The sequence below is a fragment of the Delphinus delphis genome, chromosome 2, assembly GCF_949987515.2.
Source record: "Delphinus delphis chromosome 2, mDelDel1.2, whole genome shotgun sequence".
NCBI lineage: Eukaryota > Metazoa > Chordata > Mammalia > Artiodactyla > Delphinidae > Delphinus > Delphinus delphis.
The window spans coordinates 24,497,424-24,513,132 of NC_082684.1; the positions used below are offsets into that span (position 1 = coordinate 24,497,424).

General features: G+C 40.5%; 1 protein-coding gene across 3 annotated transcripts in view; it reads right to left on the reverse strand.

Moving 5' to 3' along the window:
- Positions 1–15,709, reverse strand: part of NRXN3 (neurexin 3) — a 1,615,508-nt gene that overhangs the window by 891,469 nt on the left and 708,330 nt on the right. For all 3 annotated transcript variants that reach the window (XM_060004108.1, XM_060004110.1, XM_069540412.1), the window contains 2 exons: positions 8,755–8,874; positions 130–511 (listed from right to left, as the gene is read on the reverse strand). In XM_060004108.1, the coding sequence (XP_059860091.1) occupies positions 130–511; positions 8,755–8,874 (502 nt within the window). The remainder of the gene's footprint in view (positions 1–129; positions 512–8,754; positions 8,875–15,709) is intronic.

The window sequence follows — 15,709 nt, forward strand, 5'->3', positions numbered from 1 at the left end:
TCAATGCGGATGAGAGCATGAATCAGGAATAGAGGGTAGAGAGTAGAATAGACAGTTTTTTCTGTGCATATTTTATTCAGGGTTTGAGCTAAGACATTTAGTATAAACTAGGCGATCTCTTCCACGTACCCCTTGACGAGCTCAACAGCAATGAAGTCATTGCCGTCACCGCTATTGAAGAGAATGAAGCCGTCAGCGGAGGTGGTCTTGAACTGGAAGAAGAGGTGCATGGAGGTGTAGGCCTGGAGGGTGGCCAGGCTCAGGTAGCTGCTCTTGGTCTTAAAAGTGACAGGGTCAGCGATGATGTTCCTCAGTCCAAAACGAGCCTTCAGTTCGCAGTAATCGATGTCTCCATTTTTGCACAAGTCAATGTAGAGCAGCCCATTAAACATGAGGCTCTGCAGGTGGCCAATGAAACTGGAGGGGACAACGGAGATGTAACGTTTCTCGGTCATGATACCAGTTTCAATGTTGTGGAATTCCAAGCGGGTATGGTCTCCCACCATTGTACCTGTGAAAATCACAGATGAGATACAAACAGGAGAAGTTACCACGTTTTGTCATAGCACCCTTACTACATCTTTTAGGTCTAATTTGTTTCCACACAAAGTATTCAGTTCCAGAAAACAAAACACTCAATATAGTAGATATCTGACTTGGCTTCAGTCGGGGAGCTGATGACTGTCCCAGCCCAAGTTAAACGCCCTGCATCCCATGCGCTCCTGCAGCTGCTCAGAATGTCCCATCTTATAAAGGAAAATATAAGCTCATGGGCAACTCAAGTTAAAGGATGAAACTATTTGTTTTCTCCATTCAGGAAAATAATTGGGTACCAGTACATACAATAAGAAGGAAAATTTTTATTGCTCTAACCCTTATAAAGATAAAATAAGCGAGCCTTAGGCATTCATTACTACTATTTCTTGGTGTAATAATTCACCACCCAGTACTTGTGGAAAAGTTTCTATTGTAGAACATATTAATTTTACCTGGCCAGCAACGGTTGCTTTTTCTGATAATAACAATTAATCTTCCTTTGGGAAGATACCCTCCTCACTTCACCCTTAAACCAACTGGGCTGGATGAAGACGACCCCATCCCGGCCCCTGAAGTAATCAATCTACCCAGGCAGAACCACTCAGTGTATTTTTCTCTCTCTAGCCGTTGAGTATGGTCTACGGACTAACAAAGTGGTCTTCGAACCTTAGCATGCATCTGAATCACACAGTTCACTGAGCCCCACCCTTAGAGTTTATTATTCAAAAGTCTGCAGTGTAGCCTGAGAATCTGCATTTCTAACATGTTTCAAGGTGATGCTTACATGACTGGTCTAGGGACCCCCCCTTAGAACACTGGATTAGCAGCAACCCTAGTTGGTCCAGTAATACTCCCCCAGGGTTTGTGCTGGAACACTTAGGAAAGAGACGTTCTTTGCAAACAAGGCTTTCTGAAGAGGTAAGAAGAAAACCCAGGGCCGCTGGAGGCCACGTGATAACTGGAGGGCTAGGGCCTCCCTGGTGAGACAGCAGACCCAGCAGACAACCACAGAACGGAGAGGAACAGCTCGGCAGGATGATGTCATTTGAAGACCTGGATCTAGCTGGCCAAATCTGGACTTTTAAAAACTACATGGCGATAGATTCTCCTTTATGCTTAAAGCATTTGAGATGGGTGTCTGACATGTGCAAGTAAAATATCTCCAGCTCATACAAATAAAATATTAGACCACTCACTACCTGGTTTACCCAGAAGTAGTGAGAGGCTGGGGCAAGGGTAATGAGGTGGGCTTGAAATAAATACAAAGAGACTGGAAACTTTAGTAACAAAGTCAAGGAAAAGAGCGTTAGTATGGCCAGAGCAGAAGGTGGCTCTCTCACATTTATTTGGATAAATCGTATTAAAATTTAACAAACCACGTCCTAATGCCCCAGAGGTAGAAGGTAGGGAAGGGGAATTCCCTCTTCCTTCCCTCTCCTGTTGCTATCCTCCACTTTGAAGAAATTCCATTAGCAAGACACTCCTAGAATCTCTTACTGCCTCTTTTGTCAATTTCCAGAGGAAAGGAAGTGACAAAATCAGAACTATTAAGGACAGTCTGCAAAGAGAAACCATATGTGCATAGCTCAGCCTCCGGCATGTCCTTTAAGGGAGCAAGCTGCCCTCAAGAAACACCAGTTTACGTCACTCACTCATCCGCAGCATGGGTGTTAGAGGAACAGGCCTTGCTTCAGTCCTACCCCAGTCCTGAATTAGTTAGTGTTTGAGTGGGCAATTCTAATTCTGAAATTCAGTACATGTAAACCACATGTTTAAACATCAGTGTTATCACTAATAAAAATACCTCATTTCCACCAGACTTGCATTTGTTTTTCTCTATTGGTATACAACTCAGGTGGCAAAAATTAAAGGAGGGGAGGGGATCATATTTTCTTGGGTCCTTAAACTGCAGTATCTGGGAGCTTCAACCAGATCACACCCTTGGACGCTCAAGATTAACTTCATCCCTTTGGGAGCATACGCAGACCTAATTCAAAGAATCGCTCATAAGCACAAAAATCAAATTTACATTTTATGAGCTTCTATGTGGTGTTCTGACAGCTAATGACAAATCGTTCTCTTAATATAAGCAAAAATAAAATAATGATGTTGGTTAACTTACATATAAAACTGTAACAACAAAAATCAAAATACAACATAAATCTGCTAACAGTTGAATAACTAGAAGAAAGAATCACTGTATAAAATTACTTAGTATTAAAAATTGGACTGGTCATGAAAATGCAAACTAGCATAACCTAAATTCACATGATCTAAAAACAATGAAGTGACTGAAACAAATACCCTATGTCAATTTGGCTACAGCTGTTCATACCAGGGCTGGAGGCTGAAAGCTGGGGCTGGAGTCTGATGGGGAGGGGAAACCACAGTCAGTCTCGATAAGGACACAGGAACTTAACTATGATGATGCCGGCAGTCCTACTCATTCTTATTTTAGCGTTAAAAATAAAAAAGATCAGTGATGAGAACTAAAAAGTGATAAAGGGGTGATCCCTGGTGAAGACTGGAGTTCAAAAAAAAATTCAAAGAGACAACTTTAAAGTTAATTGGGATCTTTTAGAGAAAAACAGATAAGTTTATAGATAAACCGGCCCCTAGAATTGAGGGGTTAGGAAATTCTGCTCATTAGAACATGAATTTCATAAAGCAAGAAAATCATGTAGAGTGTTGACTGAGCTTTTCAAGAAGAGCTTGAAGAAACGCTTGGACAAGTAAGAGAAGGGAAGCTAACAATGAAATTTGAGAATTTAGCCCAGGGATGCAGACTGATTTAAAATTCAGGATAACTCAGAGAGCTTCAACTTGAAGTTGGTGGGGTTAGGGGGGCAGGCAGGGGAGTGAAGAAGGTGACCAAATTAGAAAGGGGCCAAATTAGAAAATGAACTAGCTTCACTGTGTGCTAAAGGAACTCCCTTGGCTGCAGACAGAGATGCCAAAAAAGATGTATGCTGCTGCACCTGGAAAATGCACTGAAGAGATTGCTGAAGTTTGAAACCTGTGCCTTTTTAAATCTGTGTATCACCTAAGCAAAATCAATAACCGGGAACCTTTTCACTCATCTCTTCTTCTTTTAGTCATTTCAATAAAATAATCTTTATTATGGTGTAGTGTGTAATGTTAAAGTTATAATAACACCATCAATTTAGTTGTATTATTCTCTATAATATTCTTAGGTTTCTCAGGCAGGTGTTACCAATCTGCTTTTTGTTGTTGCTTCCCAAAGAATGAATGAATGAATCAATCAATCAATTTATTTATTTGTAGGAGACGTCCCTTTATAATTCCGTTTTATTTTTTTATTAATTTTTATTGGAGTATAGTTGCTTTACAGTGTTGTGTGAGTTTCTTATTGGGACCGACATATATACACTACTATGTATAAAACAGATAACTAATGAGAACCTACTCTATAGCACAGGAATCTCTACTCAGTGCTGGGTGGTGACCTAAATGGGAAGGAAATCTAAAAAAGAGGGGATATGTGTATACATGTGACTGATTCACCTCACTCATCTCTTCTGAATGCTGTCTTAAATTAAAACTTCCACTTAAGGGGAGAATGTATGCATACTTCACAGCAGCTGCTTTCAAACTCTGGAGGAGAGACGAGTAACTTGGGAGAAACGTAACAAGCAAAAACCAAGACTACTGAATAGTCCCTATATGCCAGGCATCATGCTAGACACTTTATAACCGCCATCAAATGTCACTATCACAATAAAACTGTAGAGAGGCACCATTGTCTTGCTTTAGAGGTGAGGACGCTTTGCTTAGAGAGGTTAAACTTCTATCAAAGTTCATACAGGTAATAAATGGTAGACCCCCAAATTGAACACAGGCATGTTTCAGTCCAAAGCCCATATCTTATCTTGTACACTATACTGTTTCTGGAGAAAAAGCTTGACTCATTCCTTGCATTATTGCCCAAGAAAAGCTGTAGGTGGAATTTAACTGGTGAAATTTCCATGCAGAAACTGAGATGAGTTCACACTCCTTTTCAGTGGCCAAGTATTACAGTGTCATTCCATCTAACTCATGGGTAATGTATCCAGCCCCTTCCCCAGAGCAGCCATGCTGCCTTGACTCCTATTCACACATTCACTTCCATAGTTCACTGATGGCCAGCAAGCAGTTTACAGACCAGCCTGACTCAGAGTACTGAAGTTTGTTGAGAACATAAACCCACTCAAAATTTTGGCCAAGTTCAAGCTGTAACTTCCCCCACAAGGCATTAGCATATAGTGGATGAGCATGTAGGCTCTGAGGCTTCACTGCCTGGGTTCATAACTTTTCTGTGCCTCAGTTTCCCTGTGAAATCAAGAGGAAATTATCAGGGTTAAATGTATCAGTACATATAAAGTACTTAGAACAGTGCCTGTTAACTATTACTAATTATGCAGCTTTCATTTCTTTTCCTTTCTCTGAAGTGTGTTAAGAATTTCCTGGTGACTTCATTTATTGCTTTCTCCCTTTTACCAGAACACAAGCTCTTTTTAAGTAGGGACCACGTCTTGCCTCTTCTCTATGCCCAACAGGGTTTGGCAAAGGAGCCCAGGCACAGCAAGCATCCCTCACATCTGCGGAAGGAGGCTGTACTTGAGACATCTGCTTTGGAGTCACCACTAAGAGCAGGCCAACACTGAGAGCTCAGCAAAGACACCGGGAGAGGCTTAGAGGAGGCAACTTGACCTCCCTTGGCTCACAGACATGGGGAGAGAAGTTAAGAAGACTTGAAGACTTAAAAACCTTAGTAAGGGATGCACGTTTTGCCCACAGTCCTCCAGCTCTACCACTCTCACACCCTTCTCTCCTCGATATCAACATTTTTCAAAAGTACATACTGTAACATACTTTAGTAATTTAAAAGAAGTTCTGGTGCCAAATAAATTGGGCAAACACTGCATATGTTATTATTGATGATGAGCAACGTATATTAGCATATTAAAGGCTCCTAATAGGTCTTTCAACTAAGAATTCCACTTCATTTTGTTTAACCTAACATTTTCCAAATTGATCTCATCCCTTTTTTTTTTTTTTAATTAACGTGAGAAACAAGTTTTTTCTTGGAAAATGATTTTTACAGCTTGACGCTGTACATGCTATATAGGACGAGGGAAGGAAAGGAAAAAGTCAACATGGACCAGAGGAGTCAGAAGAGAGGTGAATTTCTGTACCAGCAAGAAGTTCTAGGTGGCGCGGGTGGTCCCTGCAGTGTCAGGCCCTAATGCTGAGGAGCTAACCCAAGGGAGGTATTCTTTTAATTTACTTTTAATCATAGAAATCCAGCTCAATCAATCAATCCTTAGCTGTCAACTGAACTTAATATTTTTCCAGGAACACGTTATATTAAAATAAATGAAAACTGCCAGGCCGAGGACTATTTCTTTCCTTGCTTTAGATTTCTTATACATCTGACCTATTCTTTGCATCATTTCTACAAACTAGCTGAAAATCTGACCTCCTGGGCGACTTTAAACAGCATGAAAGGCATTACTAAATAAGCCAATAAGACACTACTTATTAACCTGAGGACTATGTGGTTTTTAGTTTCATTGCCTGATTTTATGACTTCTGTGAGCTAAAATTAAAATTCGCTTATCAGTGTAAGAAGCAATCCAAGGTTGTGGCTCATAAGCAAAATAGTTCTTTTCTTCTCCCAAGTTTCTTTATCCTTTTGGCTGCTTTTTTTCCATCAGTAGCAAAGTAGGGGGTAAGGCAGAGTACGAAACAGCTTCATTCATTTCAAATATCAAATTACTGGATGACTTGGGCATCCATGGTTTAATCCTGCCTTTTAATTATTAGTGGTAAGAGAAAGCACACTTATAATTACCTTTACTGTAAAGCTTCTAAAAAAGAATAATGACTGAGGGAGGCATTACACATGACTGTACCCTCAGTCCTGCAGTTCTTTATGACTATAGATTTAATGGTATATAATTTCCCTATGGAAAGAAAAGGAACTTGCTGTCTGGAAAGAGCAGGGTGAGGTCGCCATCTAGTGGCTGTTTATTGAAAACACGCTGCAAATAGCACTGTTGGCTTTACTGGGCTAAACCCAGAGCAGGCACGAAGGGACGTGTCGTGTTATCACTGCTGCCTTTGCAGGCTGCTCTCTGCATTCTCTCATGCGGATTTCTTGAAGAATTAATTCAGGTTGGCTGTGGGTTCTAAAGCTTACAATCATTCTGCTTATTTTCATTACATAAAGCTAAGTTACCCTTCAGGCATAGAGAACAGCAACTGTTATCTCCCACTACTAAGTTATGTCTATGTACAACTGGAGGGTGCTGGCTAATCACTGTAGTTGTCTGTCTTCTCTTTAGGAGGGAAGGGGTTGGGTACTGTTGTGTACCTACCGAAATGTATTCCTCACCTCACCCCAATCCATTCCACTGTATTTTACCTATAGTGTAAGACACATCATTTTCTTAGGATGAACTGGGAAGTCTGACAAGCAGCTTGACTTGGTCACATCACACAGACATGAATTTAGAGCTTACGCACACAACTCCCTCTAAGTTCGTGTCGCCCTTACGTAAAATGACAATAAGAACACTTAAGCTGCGAGGCAATGGTGCGCTCCAGAAGATTACAGGAGTCAATATGTGTACAAGGCTAACCCAGCACCTAATGCCAGCTGGGCACTGGCTATATGTGAGCTGTTCTCGCTCCTCCCAGACTCTCCTTCTTGACTCACGCACACCCATACACACAAACACACTCTCACCTGCACAAACACATACATGGCTCACTATAATTCCTGACTCCAGGAGAACAGAAGCTCAGGCTCATGATTATAAAATTAAATTACAGAACCCAAAATTGCAGAAACTTTATTCTGAAAATAGTCTTAGCAACAATTGAATTTCAAGGTGTAAAGCATTTTAGTGACAATGACTGTTAAACCCGAAGACTCCTCACTCTAACCTGTCTTATTTACAGAAGAAACTGTAGACATGGCTTAGGCCACTGACTTCATTTGACAGGTCCAGAAATGGTAAGTGACTTTCCCAACATCCTGCAGAGAATCAGCATCAGGGTCCAGGTGTCCTGACACCAACAGCGTTCTGCATGATACCCCATCCTGCCCCATGTTTTCCCTTCCCACATGGACAAGAAGTCTGCATAACAGATATGCACTGCTCTCAAATACTGGAGAGTAAAAATTTTAGAATGCAGCATGTAAGATGCACTGAAAGATGCCTTCTCTCTTCTGCCCTAGATCTTATTAAATTATCCATCAAATTCTGCCCAAAGATCTACCTCCCTAAACCACTCCAGATTTCTCCAGCCCAAACTGATAATTGAGAAAATTACCTTCCGATTGACAATTATAACCTTACCCACCCAAATTAGAATCTCATTATATATTCCTTGTCTTATTTTCAAATGCCCGAGTCCTATCTCATCTACAAAATTGGTTCATTGTTGAAGGAAACAGGTAATTTTGTTCTTCCCTTTTATCTTCTACAATCCCTAGCACATTCCTGAAATATAACAGGCTGTCAAGAAATACTTATTGCTTGTGTGAGGGTCTGAATGTTCCTTTACATCTGTATGGATTCACTCACTTACTCCTTGCCGTCCTAGAATGTAAATCCCACCAGACCAAGGACTTGCCTAATTGTCCACCACCACATTCCCAGTGCCTTCTAAAGCAGTGCCTAGTACAGAGTAGCTACTCAATTAATAATGATTAAATAAATTATTAAATAAATGAATAATTATTCAGCACCTTCTAAGTATCACTCACTTCGGTACTTACTTGTACCTATAATGTTCTGAATTTCTGGTTTATCCGTCTCCCTCTACTGGAGAGAGACTCATTCAAAAGGGAAGGACTGGCACTTTGAAGGATGACTGATAAGCGGTTTTTGAGTAACTGAATAATAGAAGGATCTGTAGAACTCTACGTCTGTTCTCCAGACACATACTCTATGCCTAAGGAGAGAGCCCCATCAATATGTAACCACCATAGGGGATAAGTTCTGTAACACAGATCAATGAAAAGGGATTATGAAAATACAGAGGAAGATCTTCTTAGTCTTACCTGAGCCTTAGCCTTACCAGAGAACAAGACATGTGACTTCTGTTTAGCAAAATACAAGGTTTCCAAACACAACACTTCGCTCACTGAATGACCAAGAGGAGTCTGAGAGCAAAGAGAGACAAATTCACTCCAGCTGTACTCACCCTCGGCCACATCATCGTCCACGGTTAACTTAAGGCTTTTTCCTCTCCGCACCACCCGAACGGTGTGCCATTCGTTGTCATTGAGCTTCTGCCCCGCATACAGGGTCTCTGGTCCTTTGCCTAAGGGCAGTGGTAAGTGCCAAAGTTAGAATCAATTCTAAAAGTAGTGTTCACGGCATCAGCGTTGTCAAAGCCACACTGGTGCACATGACCCAGCAGCATTCAAGGAATCGTATCCCCCCAGAGCCCATCTGAGTTTCACTGATCCAACAGGGTCCTCCACGCAGTCCCCAGGGCACAATCTCAACTGAATCATAATGGACAATAACAAATAAGTGCCCTCCTTTATCTAAAGGTGCAAGATACTTAAAATGCCAATGGCAATAAGCCAACATTTACAGGAAGCAGTAGTCAGCTGTCATTTTGTTTCCTAAAGTCTTAGACTTCAGATGCATTTCTTGAAGATATAGGAAATTCATCATACATTCCTTTAGAATCATTTGGTCACTCAGGCATAATACACCAGTCTGGCTTTTGGAGAGTATCCACCAATTCGATGAGAAAAGAGCTATGCTTTTAACTTGACATTTCCATTAACCCACGGTCTTACCAGAATTCAGTGACCACAGAAATCACGACAGTAACCGTTACCATAATAATAATGTCAAGGCTTAAACCCCATTATAAATAATGCTCCTGAAGGGAATATGATGGGCCCCAGGGCTTATTCATTGTTCATCATCTTCCAAAAAGATCCAAAGACTTAAAATATGAAATAATGCAAAATTCCAAAATTGAACCTGTTTAGGTCAAAAGAATATTCAGTAAAACGTGCCACTAAATAAAGGAATAAACCAAGTTGCCTCAAAAGATCCATGATCAAGATGCTCAAGATGGTGTTCAAGTGAACCCTAGGAAGAATCAGGTGCAACAAGGACTTAGGGTATTTAGGGACAGAAGTTGGCAAGACGAACACTGAGGCATTGAAACATTTCACTTAGTAATGAGGGGGAGTGGAATATTATGTTTCACTCGCCATTGAACTGAGATTTAAGTTGAAAAGACAAAGAAGATTGCATAGAACCAGAAAACTTAGAACAAGCTTGCTCTCTCTACATAGATAGCTGATCGCATGCAGAAGGATACTGCTTAAATCTTCCTACATTAGTCGGTCAATATATGTAAAGCCTTACTTCTGGAAACAACTTGCAAAAACAAAAAGATGAAACAGGTAACTGGGCAATACATCTCCAAGGATGGTATGCATCTGAAATATTTCAGAAGACTACACACTTGGCTCCAACAGGGCCAGGTACATAGTAGGTGCTTTAACGAGTGCTTGTTGAACAACTGATGTCTACCTATGTCTTTACTTCTTTGGAAACCATCAAATAAGGTCAGTATACTTTTATCTAAGTAATTTTGAAACTTTTATTATATATCTTTCCTTAACCACTCTCCCCACTCCTCTACCTCCAAGACTGAAGATGTTATATATCGTTTAGGGGAGAAAAGAAAAAAGAGTATCATTTGGGTAGAGATCTTTTAAGCTAAGTCATTTTAAATTGGATCCTTTAATTTTCAGTAATTAGTATTTCTATTAAGTGTTGGTTATAAGAGTTATGACAGTAGCTGAAGTTTGGGGAAATTTCCTTCTTGAAAAATAAACAGTCTTTCAAAGTGGAAATATTTCTTTCAATCACAATGTATTCAGCAGGTAATTTGTGTTTAATATTTTTCAGAATGTACCTATACCCCACGTGCAATCCATAGTTACAAAACTCCTGAGAATTCTGTGAAGAAACTTAGAATGGACCAAATACACCCAGAACTGAGTAAGGATGCCGTGAGACCAATGAAAAAAACAATTCTACAACAAAAGGTGTAATACACAATCTTAGCTTCTCTTTGTGGGCATTCCTGTCTTTCATATTATCTAAAATGTATACACTGTAACAGGCTTTTCCCTACATTTCAACTGATTAGATAGCACTGCTCCTCATCTCATTAAATTCAGGTCTATGAGTGATAACAACAGCAGCACACTGTGTGGACACTGGGAGAAAATGGACCCACATCTTGTGGGTACTTTGAAGCAAGAACAGATGTTCTCAGAAGAAACAAATCTGCCTTTGTTTTTTAATGTTTTTATCCTCTTTATTCTACATGCAAATGCTTCAATAAGAAAGAAGAAAGTAAAGAAAGATGTAGAAAATATTGGCTACGGAGGCAGAACTGCTACAAACATAGGCTATTTCAAGAGCTCTTATAGGTGGCATCTGTTCTTTAGACAATTTTCACACATCGCTTAATTTTTAGGATTGGGAACAGATAAGAGGGAAAAATACTAACACAAACACAATCCGTTTTAGGACATTGTTACATTAGTGGCGTATCAGCCACAGAGATGGAAAAACAAGCCTTGCCTCAGCCCAGGTGTGGGAAGTGCTGCTGATATTCTGCAGGTACTTCTGGGCTCCTTGAAATGTCCACTATGGTCAGACTGGAAATTTGACTCTAAAACTTTAGGATGTGATGGTCTGTGACCAAAAATGTGAAAAAAAGAACTGAAACCTCTCATACCCTACTGCTTGATCGCACTTGACCTCCCACCCACTAACCCTCATGACTCTAAGAGCAGAAAAAAGATTCACACTCATCTCCATAAAACGGCAGGGAAATGAGTATTGTTTGATATTTATTTTCAAGCAATAAATAGAGAAATCTCAGTGAGCTTCTGGAAAACTCTCAGCCTCCAAAAGTGGAGAGTCAATGGCATTTATCTTTAATCAAGCGAAAAGGTCAATTTGTCCTACTAGAAGGAAAATGTGGTTTAAACTCAGCTGGAAAGGTTCACAGATAGAGGGGAAGGGCAAATCTAATCTGTAGCCTAAGCATAAAAATGGATTGATAAGTGATGCAAGATGCAGACACAAGCTGAAAGTTGAAACATACAGATGGATAGGTTTTAGAAATAAGAGGATTCAGTTTGGAACAACTCCTCTGGAAGATTCAAGCACAAAGCATCAGTAAAACAATGAATGTGAAGAGTTCTTTGCTGTTAAGTAAAGGATGGTCCAGGTAAGAAGGAGGAAATCATTTTGTAAGTTGAGATTTAAAAGGGAACTGGTGAGAACTTAAAAAAATATTATCAAGGCTATCAATTATCCAGCACCGTCCTTTTTCTTTTTAGTAGCCAGGAGAATTATGATCTGCAATTGGATACATATTGGACGCATGTATTAGATGCATGTTTCCTTCTTTTATAGTTTAAGTAATCAAGATTGATCACAAAACAATCCTTTGATTCCCGTTAGGCTGCTTAGATTCTTAATTTTGATCTAAATACAGAAAACTAATAAGTTGTCTGACACCCTGTAGTTGAATTTCCCAGGTAATGACACCCATGACTGGAGTAAAGAAGCAAACTTGCAGATGAAGATTTCTGGGATGCAGCAGTCTGTAGCAGTGGAGCACTGAATCATTTGCTATTGTAGAACAGAGAGCCTTCAATGAATCCTCTGGGTAACACCACACAAATGCCCATTCAACACAGCCTCACTGCAAACTCATGTAGTATCATCTTTTTTAGTTAAGGCTGGTCTCACCGAAGATCCTCTGATGAACAGGGGATAGAGAATGAGAATCATGGAAGGACACAAACTAGACTGTTTTCTTGACCTCTCCTACAGTAACCCCATGGAAGCTGGAGCTAAGAATAAGATCAAAATGAAAAATTAGGAGAAAAGTACCCTTTGAGAGAGAAATCGTTGCTGATTGCTTGGAGGAAGATGCCACTGAGATATGAGCAGAGTGTTCCCTCTTTCGGCAGATAGGGAATGGAAGTATGTGGGAAAAATCTACATTTGAGCACTACTAAAGGCACCCACCTTCACAAGGTGGACTTTGGATTTTAATTAGTTTGAAGCTATTTAGTTGTGTGTTTTTTCTTAAACAGACTGTTCACAATACCTGAATTTGTTATTCCCCCCAGGAGCAATATAACTGGCAAAACTATAAGATACCCAAATATCTCGTATCTCAATAATCTGTCAATATATTTCTAAGACCTGCCCAAACCAACTAAACCAGATGGTTTTGCTCATATGCAGGGAGTAGAAATTCCTTCCATGTTCCACAAAGTGCTATTTCTAAAAGTGGGTGGGTACCATTTAGAAACTTTGGCGGGAGGGGTAGGAGGGACTAAGGAAGCAACACCTGCACCATAATCACTGAACATCTTCCTATTTGTGCAGGAAGGGAAAAGGGAAAATGGAAAACTTGATTTCTCTTGGAACTATGGTTTCACATGAATCAAAATTCCTACAATGCATTAAAAAAGATGAAATTCACTCCTTTAGAGAGGTATAGTGAAATGCATGTGATTATACATCTAAATGACATGGCAAATAAATACACAAAATGATGGACCATGTTAGGTTTAAAGAACACCAAAAATATTTAAAAAGAGAAAACTTACCTTATTTCCACCAGCACCTTAGGTCGGGCAAGCTGAGCTGTGACAAACATTTTACTAAGCCTATATATAGCACCATATATTTTATGAGTCTTCCTCTCCAGAGAGAATAGATTCAGCAACTAAAGCAGGGGTAAGGAGGAAAAGAATGGGACTAAAGAATAGGAGGGTGGCAGGGAAGTAGGAGAAAAGCATTTTATTTGTCCCCCAAAATTTCATGTTGTGCTTGTTTTCTTTGGGCTGACAACCCAACAGAGAGTGAGGAGTGTTTTGTTTTGATAAAACTTATTTTTGTCAAAAGCATTCATTTTCTTTGAAAAAAAAAAATTAAATCATATTTACTTATAGAGCCTGTTTGGTGAAATATTTCAAATAGATCATTTCATTTTTTACTGGACCCTTCGGGACTCAGGAAGAGCTGTCATCTCTCCTACAATAGATGCAAAAAGCAGAGGAGGCTCTCTGGAAGCCTTGTATTAAGAAGTCTCCCAGTGAAGTATGCGAGAAAGACAAGTGAGCCAATCATTCAGCTTGAGCCCATACACCCTCCTGGAGGCCTGCGTCTAGTTAAAACCCACTGAAGACACCAGCGATATGTATTGGGCTTGAAGAGGTCCATGTCCCACCAGGCCTGCCACGTGCAACATGTTCGTCTCTGGGCTGCCATCCCTTTCCCTGTGGCTCATTCTCTACTCTGCCCTTCCAGGTTCTGACAGAGTCCTGTTACTAACACCAACCACATATCACAGCGTGTACTCACACATTTAACAAATGGTAAAGGAGCATCGGCTTGGGTGCAGGCACCATTCTAGGTGTGAAGGATGAAGAGGCGAACAAGACAGACCAGGTGCTCGCCCTTTAGAGCCCACAGGCTAGTTTGGGGCGGAGGGGGGGGCAATGAAGGATAAAATACAAATTGAAGAACATGAGATCATTTCAGATAGGTTGGGTTCTATGAAGAAAATACAACAGGGTAATACGATGAGAAGTAATTGGGGTGGGAGTGGGAATAGAGGATTGGCTACATCACAGAACGTTCCAGAAAGGCCTCTCTGAGGTGACGTCTCTCTTCTGGCCCTGTACCAGGTTGGACGGAGAGCTATTAAGTGAGATGGTACATCTGAGAAGGAGCGGAAAGAAGTCCCTTATGTCTGCAGAGGGGCTGTGACAGGAGAGAAGATGGCAGCGTAGACAGAAGCCAGATCTAGAGGCCCTAGAACCTGAATGCTGCTCTAAGTGCAGCAGGAGGCCACTGGGAAGTTTTCAGCAAGGGGATCATAGGACCAAATTTAAGTCTGAAAACTCACTCTGGATGCTACGGATGCACTGGCCCAGAAGAGACAAACAACGGAGACGAGGAGATGTACTAAAAGGCTGTTAAAGGCAGGAAATGAAAGTGACCTGGTCTAGGGAGGTAGCAGTAGAAACAGAAGTGGTGAGGTCTGTGATGTATTTCAGAGGTGGGGTCAACAGCACTTGGAGATTGGTTTGGGAGGTGGGTTGGAAGTGGGAGAGAGAAAGAGAAGAATCGATGATGACTCCCAGATTTGGTCTGGGAGCCTGGGTGACGAAGGCACCTTCAACCGAGATAAGAACGATTCCAGAAGAAGCAAGACATGATTGATTGATCCTATTAGCCAGGGGAGCTTACCTCTGTTACTTGTGTCTTTCCTACCTAGCATCAGTCACACTTGTTATCATCTCCTGCCAGCTTCCTACTGACGAGAAGTGTGAATCAGAGTTCACTGCTTGCAACCTTGACACAAGGTTGCTGGGTTAATGTTATCTTTCTTTCTCTGACTCTGTCTCTCTGTCTCCCTGTCTCCCCTCTTCTTCCCTTCCTTCTTTTCTCCTTTCCTTTCTCCCTTCCTTCCTTTAAGAAAAAACATGCTACTTTTGTAATCCCCAACAGCTAAGCAGAGTATCTTACACCAAGGAGGTGTTCAACGTACTAGAAAAAAAAACAAAAACTAGTGAGTGAATAAATAGAATTGAATGAATTAAATAACAAATTAGTAGACAGGTTGAGGGAGGGAGAAGAAATGGAAGGGGAGCTGAAGAGAGTTACAAATTATTTTAGCAATATAGTGAATTGGACCAATTCACGAAGATATTCAGTACAGAAATAAATACACTTAGTTGAATTAAGAAGTGAATACGTAAAATTGAATGAACAAATAAATAACAGAGTAAATCTGTTGAAGGTAGAGGAAGAGGAGGGGAAAGGAGCATAAGAGACCTGAACATTGCATTTTGTGAATTAGTGAATTAGACAAATCTGAAGCTAAAAGACACCAGGCAGCAGATATAAATAAAGACACTACCTTTCCTTTTAAACATATATATATATATATGTGTGTGTATATATATATATTTTTCCCCCCCCAGCCAAAAGACAATGCATACTTCTGGGAAACTCACATGGGGATGAAGGAGGTACCAAGTACATTCATACACGATCTTATTTAGGTTCATAAT